The 19,982-nt window shown below is 38.8% G+C and overlaps 1 protein-coding gene across 2 annotated transcripts in view; it reads left to right on the top strand.

Moving 5' to 3' along the window:
* Positions 1-19,982, top strand: part of LOC139693703 (lachesin-like) — a 702,929-nt gene that overhangs the window by 299,180 nt on the left and 383,767 nt on the right. For both annotated transcript variants that reach the window (XM_071591961.1, XM_071591968.1), the window contains one exon: positions 6,307-6,624. In XM_071591961.1, the coding sequence (XP_071448062.1) occupies positions 6,543-6,624 (82 nt within the window). In that variant the 5' untranslated portion in view covers positions 6,307-6,542. The remainder of the gene's footprint in view (positions 1-6,306; positions 6,625-19,982) is intronic.

Here is a 19,982-nt window from a genome sequence, read left to right as displayed (position 1 = left end):
ATATGGTTCTTATTTCTGCGCTTCATGAGGAATAATACATGTAGTGATTAAAGTAAATTTATTGTTCATCGTATGTACTTGCTGACGGCTTAGAGGGCACGTAAGTGACCGTGACTTGAGCCAGATGTACTCGAAGAGTGATTAAGAGAGTAACGTATGATGAACAGTGTGAGTGCATACGTATAAGTACAGGGTACGGAGCACCTACAGAGAAGCCCGAAGAGGCTTACTTGGGCCCTGATTGATTACATATAAGCCGATGTAGGTTTAGCGGTTGATGGGTGGATAGGATCTCAAAGGCTGCGGTTCCACCCCCTTTGTCGTGGAGCCTGTTCAACCAACGTTTACTTCCTTCCTGCGGTGACTCTAATGAACAAAATTATGATTAGATGATCGGAGAATGAAGAATACCTATAGCATGCTATATCTAGTTTATTTTAATGAAAACACGTTGAAGTATTATGTAGTATTTAATCGTAAAATGTAAAATTTTCCGTTTCGTCAGTTTCTCACTGGAGGAAGAAGGTAAAATATTGCAAGTTCTGTTTTGACGTAATTATACCGTATCAGTGTACGCACATTGCAATCGGATGATAGAAAATGAACACAATATAGATTTTTTTCTTCTGTAGATATACATTTATCATTAAACTAGTTCCACTATACCGTAGCATATTCAGGAATAATCAGAACAAAGTCTCACCCTCAACTACCTATCATAATGTAATATAAAATTACCTGTTTAGGCTGTTAATCCTCAACTAAGCTGATACAAATAATAACCAACCCATATTAATGAGTGATTTTAAATAGCCAAAATTGATATATTTTACCAATAAAAAAGTGTAATGATCATAATGTACTATAATTATATGCCTATTTTAGGTAGTACAACTATTTTAACTGATGTCAGCGTTAGGGTTCTCTATAATGCGATTTACTATGACCGTTAAATTTGAATGAAGCGACTTACTCGGGGAAACTACGAAAATATTTAGAGTGACAGTTAAATCAATGCGAAAAGAAAAACTATTGTATATTTCTAATCAAATGATGGCAGCTAACTTTTAACCATGATGAATGAATTCTGTCTCTTTGTTACTGTTTTATTTTTGATACTCTTTGATTACCACTAAACAGATGAAGTAATGCATATTAACTGTATTAAGCTGGTGGGAATAACATATTGCTCAGGTGCCTTGTAATCGATTAGCGCTTCGCCATAACGCCGCATCTGTGGGGGATTAAGTTTTGTTTTTATTATCCCCCAGTCCTTTTAATGTGCTATTTCGCTTCTTATGACCCTGTACTGTTTTGACCTGACCCGTATCGGTCAAAATATTTCCTAAACTGCCTTTAAAACTGTAGAAGCCATAGGGTTTTATTTTTTTCAACGCTTCGAGGCTTTTAATGTTGACCACGGGGTTATAACCCCTCTTGCCTCTTAACGTTTTCACGCTTCGCACAAACTGCACTAGTGGCAATGCACCCTCACGGGCCATTACGGGAATTGCTCGTGGGAATGGGTGATACCTAGAATAATGTGGCGGGCCTTTTCCGCGTTTAAGTCCCAAACCGATCAATTGACAATCAGTGACGGGAAAATTTTTGCACTAACGTTCGGCTTGCCCCCCCACTATTTTCCTGTCTCCCACTCTCCGTCCTTCATTCATCTCTCGCCTGTAATCCCGTCTAATGCATAGCGGAGCCCATATCAAATGTTTCGTGCATGTACGTTCTGTGAGTAGATCGGCTTTTGCCCAATGACCCCTACGCACCCCACCGTTCCGGAAAATGATTCCCGGATCGGTGGGGTGTCCGAAAAATGATTCCCTCGAAATGCCCAATTCAAGGACTTGTGCGAGAAAGCCCTTTTTATCATTTTCAGCCGTTTTCCTGGTCCCTTGAATACTATTTCAAGAATCTCTGTGTAGAAAATTGTCAATAAATTAAAATAATGCATCAGCGTCATATTCCAAAACATCGATTTTATTAAGTCGTCAAAAGCCAAATTACTATTAGATGAACCCTGCGATGATTTTTTATGCTGACATATTGTAATTAAGACTTTAAAATCATAAGAATTATCATCCTACGGTAAACTGTGATTTGTAAAAGTGCGAGAGTAATACTTATTTCATCAGTTGGTAGTGCCTACCATATTTAATCATGGAACAATCTTAGGGTGTAATATTTATCTGAGTCCATATTCAACTTGATCTTACCGGAGTCATTAAGACGTGACATAAGGACGCTGGCCCCAGAGGTAACTTACATCATCCAAGTAGATATATAATTGTTTTTTAATGCTAAATTTATACATTCTGCATTAAACATTACATTTTACAGTGACTACTTAGTGACTTTTCCAGCCACAGGAACCTTCCGAAAGGTATTTTTTTTGACAAAAGTCCATTCTCAATACGCAACATGCAGGCTACATTACGGAAATAATAAAATTTCTTTCGTAATTCCTGAGGTATCGAGAATAACGTCTATTTGATCCCGCCAGCGTCTTTACGAATGGAGAATGTAAAATTTTATGTCATTATTGCTTTTCAATCGATTCCTAAATGGGAATGCTGTGCTATCATTTCTGCCGGAGCGCCAATATCGATGACACACTCTAGTCGAAATTGATTTTCTCTTCCCGTATTTCAGTCAATGGTTTTTATGTATGTCAAGGGAAGAGAATATTCCCGAGGGAAGAATTTTCTTTCGCTTCAAGATGATATTCACAAACTTGAGGTAGAAATGTATAATAAGGAATGGAAATCATAATAGAGGTTCTTTACCACAATGGAGATTTATTTTTTACTAGGATATGAGGATATCAGTTAGAGTAACTTTATTAATTTGTACATGGAGCATTTTACTTTACATGAAAAATGTTATTATTCGCCCTTTGCCCTTATTACCTCAATGTTTTTTATGTTAAGGCATGCTACTCAAAATAAATTTCTCGAAGACTTTTTCCACGACAAGCCTTTATTTTTATGCACTTCTGCCTTGACTTGATACTCTTAAGAGATCGCTTCCTTCACCAAAACTTGCGTAATGTGTGAAAATACCCAGAATTCATCGTAAATTTGTAGTTGAGTAGTAGGCCAATTTTCTTCAAAAAGCCCCTAAAAGTCCTTAGTTTCTTTGTACCTGAGAAGAATGTATCCATCCTTTTGTTCACGTCTCATTTGCGTTCAATAGTCTGTATGTTTATATTGTGTTAAATGGAGGTATTATCTCCTGCTTCATCCGATTTATTACTGTAGTTGTAACTATTTTTTCCAATGTTCGTATTTCTATTACTTTCGTGAAGTTTTACAAGCCTCTTGAACTCATTTATCAACACACTTTTTTCATTTTGAATAATTATAGTTACTTATAGTTCATACATATTCCTATAAGTGGGTCACGCTGGCATTCGAAAGGAGATATTGTTACTGTAGTCTTATGGTTTCTGTTATTTCCTACCCAATTGAGGTCGGGTATTACCCATTAAGTAAAACAGTACTTCTTTTCACTGGAGCACTCTCAATCCTAGAAATATTAAGGTATATTACAACAGTTTCCTCAAATATTCATTATTTTTATATGCTTAATAATATTAAATTTTAACTAATTACAATATTAAATAATATTTATAAATATTATATTTGAGGAAAAACATTCCCTCAGAAAAAAAACTAGAGTTTTAATATTATTAATCATAGATCATGAGTTTGATGACAACTATTATTTATATTTTATGTATTCGAATTTTTTGACAAACCTTTTCAAGAAAATAATATTTTGATACGTTTTCGTTCGTAAAGGATACTTATCCTTATAATCAGTCAATTTGCCTATAAACGCTGTGTAAAGAGTCATAACTCCCAGTTCATATACAAACCAGCCAAATATTTCTGTTACCTTCCTCAGAAGTAGGAATAACATCTGTACGTTTTTTTTCAGGTGTAATTTTTTATTAAAATGTTTACGATTTTAGTATAATCTCCACCATACGAATATATGATATACAAAAATTACAGACAATAAATACAACGCACAATTACAGACAAGCTTTATCATATACCATTGTGGTATGATCTTCATAATATACAATTGCAGTATAAATTAAAAATGTATAAATGGAATACTCATTCTGATACCGCTAAGCCAATCATTTCTGGCCTGACCTCAGGTGCCATATGAACAAAAATGATAGCTTGAAGTGTTGCAATTGTAAAGCTACATATATTGGGCCACGTTTTATTCCAAGCCCGAATCCATTCTGCATAATTGCCAGTCTTTTATTCTCCCTTTCACATTATTAACTGGCCGTAATATTCTTAAATCTTTAAGTATTTCATTAAAAATCAGACATTTTTTGTTATAGACTTAATATTGTCCCTTTATGGTCATTCCTTTTTATTTAAATCAGGCATATATATTTGCCCCAAAAATAATTCACCATTATGATGGCATACAGGGTGCAGCGCTTAAATTCGGACAATTTCAATTTCCATATACCGTCATATCGTAGTTCCATTGCAGGTCACGATTGACGTTCATAAATAGTTATAGCCTCAAAAATGTTACGCACAAGTGCGGAGTACGATCGAGGAGCCGCTATTATCGAAAGTGTTCGCGTCAGGCGTTATATTTCGAAATATTTCGATTCTTCTGGCATCCCAGATCAACTGCTTACGATATTGTGGCTAAGTAAAATGCTTCGAAGAAGTATGGGGAAGGTTTCGCTAACCCAGCGAGGAAATCTGATTCGAGGAAACGCATGCTTGTCCGGATTTAAGCGCTACACCTTGTATCTATAAAGCCTGTTCACAAGCAGAATTCCCAATTTTTGAAAGATATTTCTTTCATCTAGGATATTTGTACTTTTTGATCTAGCCTCAGGCCTTTTCTCTAGGATTTTTTGTTATTTATTTTTTAGTATATTAATTTTTGTAGAACCAGTAGATCCCCGGACAGCTATTCCATATCTTAAAATACTCTCAGCTAGTGCAAAATACACTATCTTGATGACCTTCCAACATACAAAACTAGTAATGTTGTGAAATTGACGAAGGGTGTAATTTAATTCATTATTTATTTTTAAAATATTTCCACCAAAGTTAATATTTTGATCAATGATTACCCCCAACTAATTATATTTATTTACTTTTTCCAGCATGGTGCAATTACAGTTATTGGTAATGTAATGTAGGCAGTAATGTGAATGAATCTGTAATTGAATATCTATCATGTCAGAGGTTCCCAAACATAAATTTGGATTTTTCTCATTGATAACGAGAATATTATCATGCACCCATTTACTGAAATTATTTAGGTAAAGTTTCATGCCCTGGATAGCTGCTTTTAAGTCCCTATGCTTCGATGTGAGTACTGCATCATCAGCATACAATAGTATAAATATTTACTGTGAGGCAGATTAATATTGTACCTTTGAGAAAATAACTTTAATTTTCAATATCAATAGGTCTAATTACCTACAAAAATACTGCATAGCTTTCTATACTAACGGCAATGTATGGAAATACAATTTTTATAAGATCCTATCTTCGGTTCCTGAAGACACTTATTTCAAATAATACTTCCATGTTTTGACTGGAAAAATATGAAGCCGACCCCTGTTGGGTCGGTGGGGCATACGGTTACGGTAAATCTTTCGATGGGGGAAGATGAAGACTGATTTGAATCGCAAGCATTCGGAAATTTTCCGTTGACATCCTTTGGAAATTGCCAGAAGTAATATTTGCTGCAATTTGACTAAAGCAATATTCGTGCCTGAAAAATTTGAAGTGACTCAGCTTTGATGAAAGACTTCGTTTTCCTTCAGACGGAACAGGCACTTGGCTGACTCGTGCTCAAGTTTTCCGGAGCACGTAATAACTTGTCAGGCATTCTGCAGCTAGCCATTGCATCGCTCGGTAAGGCAAAGCAAACATTATCGATTCCGATTACATTTTGATTCAGTTAATGCTGCGATAATAATTTAGCAGTTGGATTACCATGCGAGATCAAAATATACTTCCGCGTATTCTCGACATTTTTCCTTCGAGGGTCTCACCTCTTTTCGTCCCGAAATATTCCACCAGAGCTCCTTTCGAGACTTGTGCATTGCAACGGTCGCCTGTTCCCGAGTACGAAAACTGGAGCGTGTAAGTCGGGACTTGACGGTATCCACCGTTTGTTTTGGTTAAAAAAATTAACCTTTTAAAGTACTATAAGGATAGGAATGAACGTACAATTTTTACTGTATCTCTAGTTTAACGCTTCTCGATCTGTTTCATTTTTCTCTTTCGTTAGGAGAATGCGCCACCCGCGAGGAGGGAGCGATCCCGGGAGAGAGGCAGCGGACGCGGCTGCTGCCGTTTTGGAGGGCGGGCTGCCCCGCTAGGGCCGCCTCCCTTGCCCCCTGAGACCCTAGTCAAGAGAGGCGGGTCGGTTGGGGCATCGCTCCTCGGACCGACGCCCTTCAAGCCGCCGGCGTCGGGATTAGATCGAGGGGCGGCGGTGGGAGAGCGAGTGAGAGAGTGGAGGCGATGGGCCGGTGGTGGGAGGGAGCCAAGGCTGGCCTCTGGGCAGCCATCTTGTGCACGGTCCTAGCTGCGCCCATCACCATCGGTGAGTAGAATGAAATACCCATTCTTATCCATATGTAAAAAAAATGCGGAGTTAAGCTATTGCCCTTTCTGAGACTCTGATGTATTGAGGCTCAAAGGCTAGGCATTTCGATGCAATATCGCAGTGGTATTGCTTTGCCAGTGAGTACTCATGAAGAAGCCAAGCTCAATCTCCACATTCTCAACCAGGAGTGTGTTCTAAAGAGTTGCATGGATTTTAGTTCCATATAACTTACGTTTAATCCTACTATGCCCGTCACTAGCAACTCTACCAACCGTCATCCGGTTTTTCCATTCTTCTCCATCCTCCGTGCCAGGTAGTAACAAGTGAACGTCATAGTCTTAGGCTTCCCCATCAAACAGTGTACGGTACATAACACTGCACTCACTCTTCAAAATGACCTTATACGATTGGGCGAAAATATTTCTGCAAACTTTCCTCATAAGCATTCCTCGGGGCCATTCCGAGACCCCTTGATCATAACGCCTTCACTCTTTATTTAAAAAAAAGCAAACTTATGCGCATAAGTTATGGAAGACTTTTCGCGACATTTGACCTAACTTTGGTCTGAAATAGATATGAAATCCGAAATCAACACATTCAATTCCGGGATATACAAATCATTGGCAATCCTAGATTTTTTTGAGGGCCAATTTGTTTTTATGAAATACTCAATTCCGGAAAGAGTAATCGATGACCAGAGAAAAGCATTTTTTACGAAAGTCAAAAAGAATGAATCATTATCGAAACGATTAAATAAATTATTGCAGAAATTCTGAATCAATAATGATATTTCACTCTTTAGATAGATTGCCTTTCTAAAATGCTCACATTTTTGAAGGCGAAGTTATAGTTTTAAAAAATACACCCTTTCCCTTGAAATGAAACCTGGAAATATTATTATATTAGGGTAAGTTGAAAGAAAGACCAAAGAATAAAGAAGTTAATGATACTAATTTGTGAGTTTTCAACTATTGCCATCGCTTACCAGATAACGCTCCATTTTGCATCAGTTAAAGAGCAAAACTTGAACTAGACTATCAGGGTAATAATTTCTGTTCGAGAAATGTATCTGACATGGGACAGTAGGATTTTGCTATTAAGTTATTTGTTGGGGCACCCGTGTTCGCTAAGAGAGCGACGGGAGTTATCTGTATTGCATTAGAGAAGGGACGAATAAATGAATAAGGTGGTCGAAAACGAAGAAGGAAAACGGTATGGAGCGTTTAGTGCGGGATGGGTGACGACTGGAGAAATGGAGATATTGTTCATAGATTGCTGATTTTATGTAGACAGATGTGGCAAATGCATGTTATTAGTTGTAGATTTCTGTCTAAGGGAATTGCAAAGAAGTTCAAAATGGAAGATGTGAAAAATATCGATAAGAAATAGTTGAGTTTGGCAAACAAAAAGGATAGATTTCTATGCCCGATGGTCCAAAGAAGGAAGATATTGTCATTTCAACGAGCCCAGAAGAGTGTTTATAAATATGTTATTATGTACTATATGAAAAATATTAATCACACCTGTCTATGCACTCGTAGCACCTCAGCTCCACGTTTCAATGTGACAATTATGTGGTCGTGACGGTCAGGTCACACTAAAGCGTTTGTTCCCTAGCGAAACCAGCCCTTTGAGGCAAGCTAAAGGAACAATTTACTTCATATTTTGTCTTGGATATACTATATAGCTCCATAAATCACGGTAATTGAAGGAAAGCAGTTACTTTGGTGCAGATGGATGTGGGCTCGAATGGAGGTCGTGCGTCAATGGAAGTTCAGATGAGTCGACGAGTGGCGGGCCAAGGATAACAATCCGGGTGTGGATGTGCTATTATATAATAATAATTATTATTTTATAATTATAAAAAAGTACCCTGCCAGCCACCGCTAGGGTGTGCGGCAAGGGGTGATTACCCACCAGTCTACTTTTGACGCAAAATACTTTTCCCCCATAGCGCGGTCCGGCATCGTTATTCTGATCCCTTATCGTTCATGAGGAATATGACATCTTGTATTTATCTATTCTACACTAAATTTCCGTGTTTTTGCTTATATGATCTCTCATAATGTACCAGGATTTGACTGATTAAACATTCTCAACATCATCACTGAAGAGACCTTCCAATTTATGGTAGAGATTTAATCTTTATTTTAACCTTCGCTTCGTGAGTGATTCCCAATCTAAATCCTTGAATAATTTTGATATACAGTTACTATACTATATAATACCATGCTATATATAATAGATATACTGTACTATCCAGTTTATAATAGTAATTTTTACAAAGCTAGCTTCTCTACTGTGCACTTGGTCTAATTCAGCAGCCCATCCAACTTCATGAGGATCCCATATACTAGCAACATACTATAAATAAGGCCTAACGGGCGAAAGTTAACATTTATTTTTAAACTTTTCATCACATTTCCCCAAAACTCTTCTAATACATCCTAATTTTTGTTAGTTTGCCCACATATTCCTCATTCATGTTATACCAGGAGAGGTCATGAGTAAGGGTAACGCCTTAGTATTTAATCGAGTCTACACTTTCTATTTCGGTAATCCTTATGCACTAGCCGTTCGGAAGGGTATTACTCTTATTCCAAAAATTCATCACTACTCACTTTTTAAGGGTAACTCTGAGTTCCAAATGTCGTATCAGCGTTGCACAGCATTGAGGATATCCGCTTAAACTAATTTCTCTCAAATCTCTACCTTTACCTATCAAATAAACCTCCCGAGTTTATTGGTAGGATGAAAAAAATTAACCCAAAGATTTAGTTTGAAATCCAATTGAATGGTATGGTATCGTCAATCAACGTATCAGCGATGTATTCAATGCCTTAGGCATTGATGCAATTTTCATTAATTGAAACAACACATATTCAGCCACTTTAATTTTAAGTTGGACGCTTGGAGTCAAATTTCATTCAAAGTTTAATTTAAAAAACAATTTTTCCGCGTGTTCTCGTCTGTTTCAATGATTCGTGCCTATGGAAGTTTTCCATTTAAGTGACGCGTTTCCATGCGTAACTTTATGTCAACTTATGGCAATGTAAGAGGGCGTAAATTCGTCCCCATCGAAGTTGGTGCCCTTTCTTAACCTCAGACTGATTTCACTTCCCGTTTCGCTTTGACGCGAATTCAAATTTACCCGGCTCTGGGCGTCGCGATAAATAAAGAGTTGCATCCTGATTGGGTGTGCGCCCTGTTCTCTTCGCCCTGTTGGCTTGAGCTGAAAACCAGCTTCGAGGACGCGGGGAGGATTTTCGATGGGGCGGGGGTTGCGGCAGGGGGTAGTCGTGTGACACCACCAGAGGGGGAGAGTGGTGGGCGGTGTGAGTGTTTCATGCGAGTGCCGCAGAAAATGATTGAGCAGGAATCAATAGGCGGCGGCTGCGGTTCAGCTTGTGCCTCCCTGCTCCGCTCTCTCTTTCTCCGGGGTCCTCGAATGACCGCGTCTGAGTTGCCGGCGTGTGTCAGGGGGAAGAGAGAGGACACGGGTGGGGTAGGCTCGCGGGCGGCTGGGCGAGAGCAGGGGGAGAGTTGCACGTTGGTGGGAGTGGGTGGAGAAGGAGATGAGGGGGGGAGAATGGGAGGCGGCACAATGTCTTCATTTGCTCGGTTCCAGATCCCCTCTTTCCACTTCCCTTCACCCTCCACCTCCAGTTCCATCCTCAACCCTCCCACCCCGCGGCTACACTCCCCCGGTCCCCCAACCTCCTCCCTGCAACTCGAGGCGGCACGGCGTCTTGATCCATCCGCCGTCAGATTATCACGCGCCAAGGAACGAGACGTGCGCGAGTTACCAAGCACGGGAGGCAAAATGGATACGGTTACACATTCAATTATCGGCGCGTACCCGTTGGTTGGTCCGCCGCCGGCGCCGCCGAAACTCACCCGTTCCCACCCCCTTATCCGACCGATCCGACCGTTTTCTCCACTCTATCTCTCTTCTTCACTCCGCTTTCCGTGAATTAAATTTACTCGTCCATTTTTCGGATGATTTCTCTATTTTACTTTTTAATCTTCAGCAAGTCACGAATGGTATCGCCATGAAATGGCATCTTTCGGTGGATTGGTGAGAAGTGGAAATGAAAGCAATATGCGGGTACCGTAGATCGGATCTATGAAAAGAAAAATGGAAACGTTGTAGATTACGATGAGAGAGCAAATGAGAGAAGTATACGTGATGGAATAGAATTTAAATCATAGGCAAACAAAGGCCCACCGCAGGAATCGTCAACACAGTGTCTTTAACAATGTTCGGAATGCATTGAATTATTGGAAAATTACATGATGTGACAAAATAAGGAGAATTAATCGGGGTAAAACTTCATTGCAGATAAAAATACTAATTACTAAATCTCTTCAAAACAGCACCCTTGTGCACGAGCACACAGATGTCAGTGCTTCTGCCATGTTTCTTTTATGCTACCTGAAAGGCGTCGACAGGAATATTGTTCCGGCACCTCGTCACGGCCTCTTCGAGTTAATCCAGTGGTCCAAAATGTTACTCAAATTCGGTTGTACTTGGGTCCTACTCAAAGGCCCTGCCTCGTCACCTCCATTAAACACTCATTCTAAAAAATGCGGGTCACTTTCACATTGGTCTAAGAGGTCCAAGGCAAGATTGCCACACAAGTAGTCTTCCAACAGCACCTTAGGGACCAACTTGGCACATCTTTCTCATGGCTAAATCTGTGGTTTTCTGAATATTTCACTCTGCTCAGATCCTGACACTTGGGGGTCAATCAAAAATGAGCGTGCGCATCACTTTTTGCATCATACTGTGTTTTTGATGAATGTCCAGGGCATTTCATATCGTTAATCTCCTCGTTATCCTCCCATAACATCCTGTGCAAGCAGAAAACCATCACTTGGGACATATCTCCATCTCCATAAGCGTCATTAGCCTTGGTCATTGTCTTCGAACCCGATTTCTTGAGTTAAGCACAAACTTGTATTGCATACCATTGCTCCATTGAAAGTGGTATTGTAAAATTGCGACGCGACTCTCGAACAAGGGTTCATTCTTGAAGCGATCCGTAGACTGTAACGATCCGCAGACAACTGACACAGTCTTCTGACAGTCTTGCTTTCTGAAGACTTCTCACCATTTTTCCAGCCACAAATCGTCCCACTCCAGTCGTCTACTTCACCAGGAAAAATAGTTTTACTTACTTTTTGAAACAGACCCTGTATTTGTGTGTTTAATGGTTCTATAATAGTACGGGATTTTCAAGATATATGAAACTGTGTACTTTTGCTGAAGAAGAACGACCGGATTCTCTTATGTGTCCCTTTCTTCTTAAATTTTATGGTCATGGTTCGATTGGAAAATAATTATCCCACGAAACATTTGTTGAACTTAAATTGTGAAATAATCCGTTCTAAATATTTCAATTGCTTCATTTTACATGCAATTTTCTATTCTCAAATGACTTCCGAACCAGACCTGTAAGCAATGGGATTAAACTTAATAATTTCTCATTATGGCAATTTTAAATAATCTGCCTGCCCTGCGTTGGGTCTTCTGGAAGTCGATAGTGAAACTTTTCACTTATGCATCCCAAATTCTGGACACGTACCCTGAATGGGGCCTGGCAAGATCAAGATAGCGGCTTTCATTTACCCTTCTACCGAATAAAACCAGGAATAGAGCACACGATATAGGTAAAGTCATAAATTTTTAAGAAAAAAAAGGAAATTCCAAAATTTAAATATTCCTTTCTCTCGGCTCACGATAATATTAACGTAAAGAAATAAAATTAAATAATTTCTTCTCGTGGCTCTCCTAAGTCCTGGGGTTAACATTTTGGGGGATATGAAACGTGATATAGTGAGCATAGTGAACGACTAATTCACGGCTGTTGACCTGAGGGTTCCGTGTTTTAGTTTTTAAAAGGTTAAAGGATTTTATTAAAAATATTGCCCGTGCAGATTTTAATGTATAACAGATATGTCTGGGAAGATACATGGAAGGAAGGAGAGGAAATGTGCCTCCGATTTTAATATTTACTGCAATTTGCGGCTGAAATTTACACACTCACGCCTAAAAAAACAGTCAGATGATAATTCCTGTCACATTGAGGTTGGTGGAAAATTACCTGCAGGCATACTTTAGGCTATTGAATGTTTAAAAAATAAAATGAAAAGAATGTTTCATATTTACGTGAAACTAAATTGCGATTTTTCAATTAGATCCTAACTTGATACCACTGGTTTTGATGTTTGAATAATTTAAAATAAGAGAAAGATACTAAGATTTAAAATCGTCGAAACCAGTTATACCCAAAAGGTTATTTGAATGTAGATCCATGAATTCGCTCTTCTTAAAAATGATAAGGACGTAATACATGATGCCTGCCAGATGGAAATAAAGTATGGAAGTAGGGCGTGCATAAAATGAGTATCGATAAAATGTAGAAAAAGGGAGCGTTGTGTAGATTGCGAGAAATAACCAGCAACGTTCTAAAATTTTCATTTAAGCGTAGAGTATTTTTAATTGTTTCTGAGTACTTATCCTGCGAATTATTCACATATTAATTCCAAAGACGAGTTTAAAAAAAGGTCTGGTTTGTGTAATTGAGCTTTCTAGTAATTTCTTTCATTTCCTCGAGGGCTCTTTGACTACCCCGGTATCTCCAATGGACAATAGATAATAATAATAGTCACCAATTTAACTGCTACTGTGAAGCTTTCTGGGGAAACAAGGAGGGTATCAATCTTCTCCAAAACCTTTTGCCCTTTTCCCACAATATTCTCCAACCACGCTGCTGGCAGGCGTTCGCTTCTCTCTCGTCCTGCGGCATATATTAGCCGGACAGTGGCGTGTGTTGCGGAGCTCCGGTGCTCATCTCCCTCCCTCCCGTCTCCTTACACCGCCCTCATCACCGCCTCACGTTCTTCTCCTCCCTCGGCGTCAAACTTTGACGGGGCGGGAGGAGATATTCCGTGGAGAGTGCGTCGGGGAGGGAGTTTGTGAGGGAGAGGTGGTGGGGGCGTCCGGGGATGGAGAATGCAACCGATGCCCCCTCTTTCGAGGAGGGATAGAGAGGGAGGCACGTCGGTGGTCTCTCCCTCACCCCACGAGAACTTATAACCAGGAATGGAGCTGAGGGAGTGGGGGGGAGGCGGAGATCAGCTGGTTGGGGATGAGGGGCTGTTCCGAAACTCGTCGGGAGCGAAACATTTTCGACTTCAGCCAAACTATGGGCGTTTTAGGACTGCTTCTTATGCATGAGGGGATTAAAGCTGAGGAATCGCCCGGGCTAACGAGTTCCCTTCGTGTGCGTGCATGTGTTGCGTGCGTGTGTGCATGAGGGGGGAAGGGGGGTGTGAGAAAGTTAAACGTGGCTCCCGCACAGAGTTGTCAGATCGGTGGGAGGGGGCCCAGCTCGACACCCCTTTTGTATTCTACGTTAACCTACCGATGCCCTCCCACCAGAACGTTTATTGTGTGGTCACGGCTGCACGGAGATCCAATTCCCTCATCCATCTCCCGGTCGCTTGTTTTTCCCAGTGATGTCGATGTATGCGAGCCGATACAAATATTTCCGGAGACCTCAAGACTTTTGACATGTTTTCCGCACAAGCGACAGTGGGAAAAGGAGATAAAAAAATCTCTGGTATATGTATCTGCGATCTAACTTAGTGAAATAGATAGAACGTACGTGGAATCGCAGTTGTCCTTCGAACTGAACAAGAATTTGGCTAACTTTCGTGGTTGATGGACTTGAACGAACCCTTGCTGAGATTATTTTACTGTTTAAACAAAACATATTGGATAATCTAGCGTATTTACAGATTATTCTGTGTATTTGAAACCCCCCCAATAGATTTGTACGAGCACATAATGTGATAATTGAATTGAATTAAGTTTATGGGCGTAATTTTTCTATGGATGACAAATACAAGCGAATAGCACTTATAGTGTGATTATTATCTCAGTTGAATTGGGTCAGCGTGGAATGAAGCGTGAGAAAATTCCGGAATTAGTCTGTCAAAGTCTCATTGCCTTCCCTCTTCCTCGGTTCAACATGCGGTATCGCGTTTCGAAAAAACGTCAACATTACATCACAAAAGAATTCGATCAAAAACTTCAAAGGGAAATCGCGGGATTGACACTTGGGTATTCAAGGTCCGCAATCGCATTTTATAACGGGTAGCTGGATAAAAAAGGCGTCATCGTGAAGTATTTTCTTTTTTTCCTCCTCTCCTTCATACGTTTCAGACGAGTGAGTGGTGAGCCCGAGCACATATCCCCACACCACTTCATCCTAGTGCTCCGCTAAGCCTTCCTTTTCCAACCAAAAACCAAAACACTGTTCCTCTCTCAAAGCGCTTTTCCGTTACGTACCACTCCAGTCCGTTCTAGCTGCTTCGATCCCTCTCTCGTTATTCCATAAGCTTTCTTTATTCTGCTTCTTAGAAGCTCAAAAATACGTCTTCGGCATAACATGAAATCGTTCACTTTTGACTCTGTGGAAATGTCAATGCACCAACCAGGGTCCATGTTCATGTGCATTGATATTTATTCATTCATATTTTGAATACATTTCTTTTGCCACATCGTTAAATTAAAACTGATTTTTCCATTAATTCTATTGAATAAGAAATTGCTTCATTTTAGAGATAAAATAAAACCAGATATCATTAGGAACACCAGAATCCATTTGTTATATTTTTCGTGCCTCGTTCATTTTATTTAATGACTATTAGCAATGATAAGATTATTTTAGATAGTACTTTCTGTCATCTTTAGCGCTTAAGAAGAAAGAAAAGAGTTCTGTATTTCTTCATCTCATGACTTCATTCATGTTAACATTCCCGGTCCAACAATTTAGCTATGAAGTTAGTGAATTTCAGTCCCCAAAAAGTCAACCTATCAAAGTTATAAAATTAATAACTTCACTGTATGTAGTTCGCTGTAGACATAAAATTCGGACTATGGAACTATACCCGCATATTTCCTGATGGATAAATATCGTGGGTCCCTCATTAGAAAAATAATAATATCATGAGATACGAATAACCGTCATAACCGGAACCGGTTCTTACATGCATGAAAGGAAATGATTGCATGAAATGTAAACACGATGTTTGCACTGGGTGCATACCTGTCAAATTAAGAATAATTCTAAACCCCTATTGACGCATCAAAAGCAGCACGAAAGAAAATAAAAAAACAGAAACTATTTCGTTTCATTCTAACAAGTGCTATTCAATCCCTCCGGCAACTGTAAACTAAAGTCTTTTTTAATTTGTGGGAATTGAGTTCTTTTCTGACTCCGTCACAACCTTGGCCGCATTATTTCTTGCTTGGTGATTTGGTCACGATTCACCTAAATTAGATAGGAGAGATTAGAGATTCCCTCTCGAGGGAATCACAAGTCAGGAAGATACAAGGTCAAGTCAGGAGCAAGGCTAATGCAAGGATGCATACATTCACATACACACACAAATTTGTATATATACAGATATGTATGTACATATATGCATATACAAATATATATATATATATACATGTATTATATTATATATATATACATATACATACATATAATATATGAAATTTAGCACTAGTGAACACAGACAAAAACACAGCAACACACAAAAAAGATAATTAACTCATTAGTGATCATTTTCAGTTATCCAAGCCGCCTTTCACAAGGTAGAGAAGGACAGAACCTTCTGGTTCTGTCCGTCCGAAATTACATATTTTTCTACAAATTTTTTCTTCATTTCAATTTTCGATTTCGATTTCCGAAATTACAGATTTTTCTTCGTGATGATACAACACACTTTTACAATTCAACTCCTGACGCCATCCACATTACGTACGGAATAATATATCTGATAAATAAAATAATATACAAATCATCTACAGATATAGTTTGTTACCTAGTCCTTTGTATTGAGGCTGCAATACACCTTTTCTTAAAACTACTAAAATTTGACGGCAAAGCTGTATATATATATATATATATATATATATATATATATATATATATATATATATATATATATATATATACATATATATATATATACATATATATATATATATATACATATTTTTTAATAGATAAATACATGTATGTTTATATATTTATACGCACATTAATACATCGGAGACATGCTAGGTCAACAGAATGACTTCTGAAACGGGATGCCTGGAGTATATGACTGGGGTGGGAGAATGTTTGGGGCAAACGGTGGCGGCGTTATTTTCTCCCTTACCAGTTGTGTGAGTATACACGGGGCGTAAATCGCGAGAACGGCCGGCGATCTGGACACGTTCTTCGAGGATCCTAAATCAAAAAAATAAATAAATACATAAAAACTTATGTTTGTTTTCACTCGACGTGGCCCCCGGTGGAACCTCCATACCTCCCCCCGCGAATCTTCATCGATTTGCCGTTAAGGCACCATTCCTCCACAATCCCCCCTTTCGCTCCCCAGAGAAGCGAGTGTTTCGATCGCCCCCTCGAGTGCTAAACGTCGTAGCAGAGCCGCCTCTCAATCGGCCTCCCTGCATCGAGTGGGCGCGCGCGGGGGATGGAGGGGCAGTCGAGAGCAGGGAGTGGAGAGGGGTTAGGGGACGGGGTTATAGGAAGAGGAAGAAAGGAAGGTCTTTTCGACGAGGAATTTATGTTCCCTCCTTTCCCTCCGCCCTCACTCCAGCAAACTTTTAGCTTTCTGGGAAGAACTCGGCACTCTTTCTATCTCTCTCTCCCTCGCTCTCTCCCTCTCTCTCTGGGCTGAAGGGAAAAAATAAGAGCTCTTTTAAGCGCAAACACTAGCACCTCATTCAAGCCGTCAACCCCACCCACTCAAAATCACCGACGCAAGTAAGTTATTAATGCGTCAGTTTCAGTCGTGGCCGTATCAGTACACCTTATACAGAAAAATCCTCGGGTCTTTTTTAAAATTTTTCCATTGTTTGGGATTGGAGTGTCAAATTCTTATCGAATTTATGTTGACTTTGTTTTAATTTTGACTTTATGAGGTGAAACATTCTTCCTTTATATACTTTCGCAGCAGGTGATAACGTTTTAAATACATCGCAGGCGTAAACAAAATATTTGGCCGTATGCATTTTTAGTAAAAAGCCAATTTTGCCAGCGTTTATCATACTTCAGTATCTTGCGTAGCTTTAGACCGTTTAAATATGGGTTAAAGGTGTTAAACATGGTTCAAAGGTTTAGTGTCAGTATTTACCATAGTGTATTGTGCGTTGATTGAGAATCACGTCATTATGTAATTTGTCCTTCCCTGAGGCCTTCTTCAAGTAAAACTTGTTAACAGCCTCAGCGTGTTTTCTACCCAGATGGCAAATATAATAAAAATTTGACTACCGCTCTCCATTTTTAATATGTTACTGCCTGGATGAATCATTCATAGTCTACGATTAATGCAATTCCTTATTTGTTGCGTAATAATTTGAATGTGTCAATGGGAATTCTTTATTAGTAACAAAAATGCCGAAACCATTGTAAAAATTATTATAATGGCATAAAAAAATGAATTAGAAATATCATTTGTGAGAGCATACAGGCTGTATTTCCAACTTTATCTCATTCAGATATAAATTGAATGATTCTTCTTTTGACTGATTCTTAAAATGGTATAGTTCAATGTCTAGATGTAAATGAATTCAGTAATTTTTAAACTCCTAAGTTGGATAGTTTCGTATGTATTGTCTTCCCTGAAGGATTATTGTTTTGAAGAAACTTAATATTTCTCTTCATTTAATATTCTGTTAAAATAAATAATTCTGCTCTACATCCATCCACATGTCACTACCAACATATTGATAGATATAATAAATTTGAAACTCCAATAGCCGTAAACAGTTTACCTTTCTAAACAAAGTGAAAATGAAATTAATTGGCTAGCGCCACAAGTCAAAAAGGGGTAAAGGTAAAAAAGGATAATGAGGTAGGTAAAAGGGGTAAAAGGTAAAAAAGGAGAGGATAAGAAAGGTGAATACGAATACGCGTATTTCTGCCACAAAGTAGCCCTCTTCAGCGTACTGAAGGGTAATCGTCACTACAACACAAGTCGAAGTGAGAAACTACCAACATAATAATGATAAATAAATTAGCTTTTCGGCTTTTATGTCACTACCAACATAATAATGATAAATAAATTAACTCACGATAGTTCAATATTTTAGATTCTTACTTTATGAAAAATAATTACAGATATTGACTTTTGAGGGATTGAACTTGGGCCTCCCTATTTGAGAGTGATAGGTAAAAAGTCTCATTTTACTATACTAAAGGTAGCCTATTCCTTCGCAGTGATTCCTATAAAATTACTATCGCTATGTCATTCCGCTTCCTTCAAATTCGTCATGGTATAGCAAAACAAAATTATGTTATGATGTTTTAAGTTTAAATATGCTTATTCAAGTATGAATGTATCGGTAGCAATCGCCTTGCAAGAAAAGCCTTGGGTTCGGACCGCAGATCTGGCAAAATTTGCCGTGGAAATTTTGTCCGCTCATGTCTCCTTACCATTTTTCCTTCACACTGTGCCTGAAATTGGCCAACCGCGAAATCTGCACTTCTTACTCAAAGTGTTGAGATTTGTGCAGTCATTAAATATATATCTTAATACTCGCCGCAACTTTTGCAATTAATCCAATACATTTGCCTGCACAGGGTCCGACAAACTTATCGCTGGTATGAATCCGTTTACAATTTTAAGCTGCGACAAAAATAACGTTGTGATCGAAATTTAGAATTAGTAATGTAGGTAATGGTAATATGAAAGTAAAATTCTTCTGTCTTTTTTAACACAGCTGTAACTTAAATGTTAATTAAATTTCATGTAATTTCTATTTTTTGATGACTACTGTACACGTGACTCCGCAAGCAACCAGCTGCATTTCTTGCTTTCGACTCTTTTGGTGAGAGACCAATAATCGGTTCAACTTTGCTTGCAAATGAAAGAGCGAAATGACTTTCATGTTTGACTTAGTTCCTCCGGAAATTTAAAAATTCCTCCATAGTTTCTCGGCGGAAAACTAAGACACCAAGGTTCTTTCTCAGAATCCTTACATTTTTCAAGGCTTTGTGCAGTCTTGCAAGTAAAAGGGATTCACTTCCATCCAATTAAGAACTTGGTTTGGGAATTACTCTTCTAAAATTTAAAATTCGGTCAAATACTAGGTACTTCCCGGATTTAGCAATCAGGAATTATGGAATCTTTATATTGACCAAAAGAATTAGGTATTCTACCGATATGATTTTCATCACTTGAATATAATTTAAGCACAACTTTCTGACTGTCGTCCGATTGTCCCTTGTAAGTATTAGTGCTTGTTCCGTCCTCAAAAATTCTAA

This window comes from Hetaerina americana, unplaced genomic scaffold (genome assembly GCF_022747635.1).
Source record: "Hetaerina americana unplaced genomic scaffold, ioHetAmer1.1.p SCAF_1, whole genome shotgun sequence".
Taxonomy (NCBI): Eukaryota; Metazoa; Arthropoda; class Insecta; order Odonata; family Calopterygidae; genus Hetaerina; species Hetaerina americana.
This window is presented reverse-complemented; position numbering and strand designations above follow the sequence as displayed.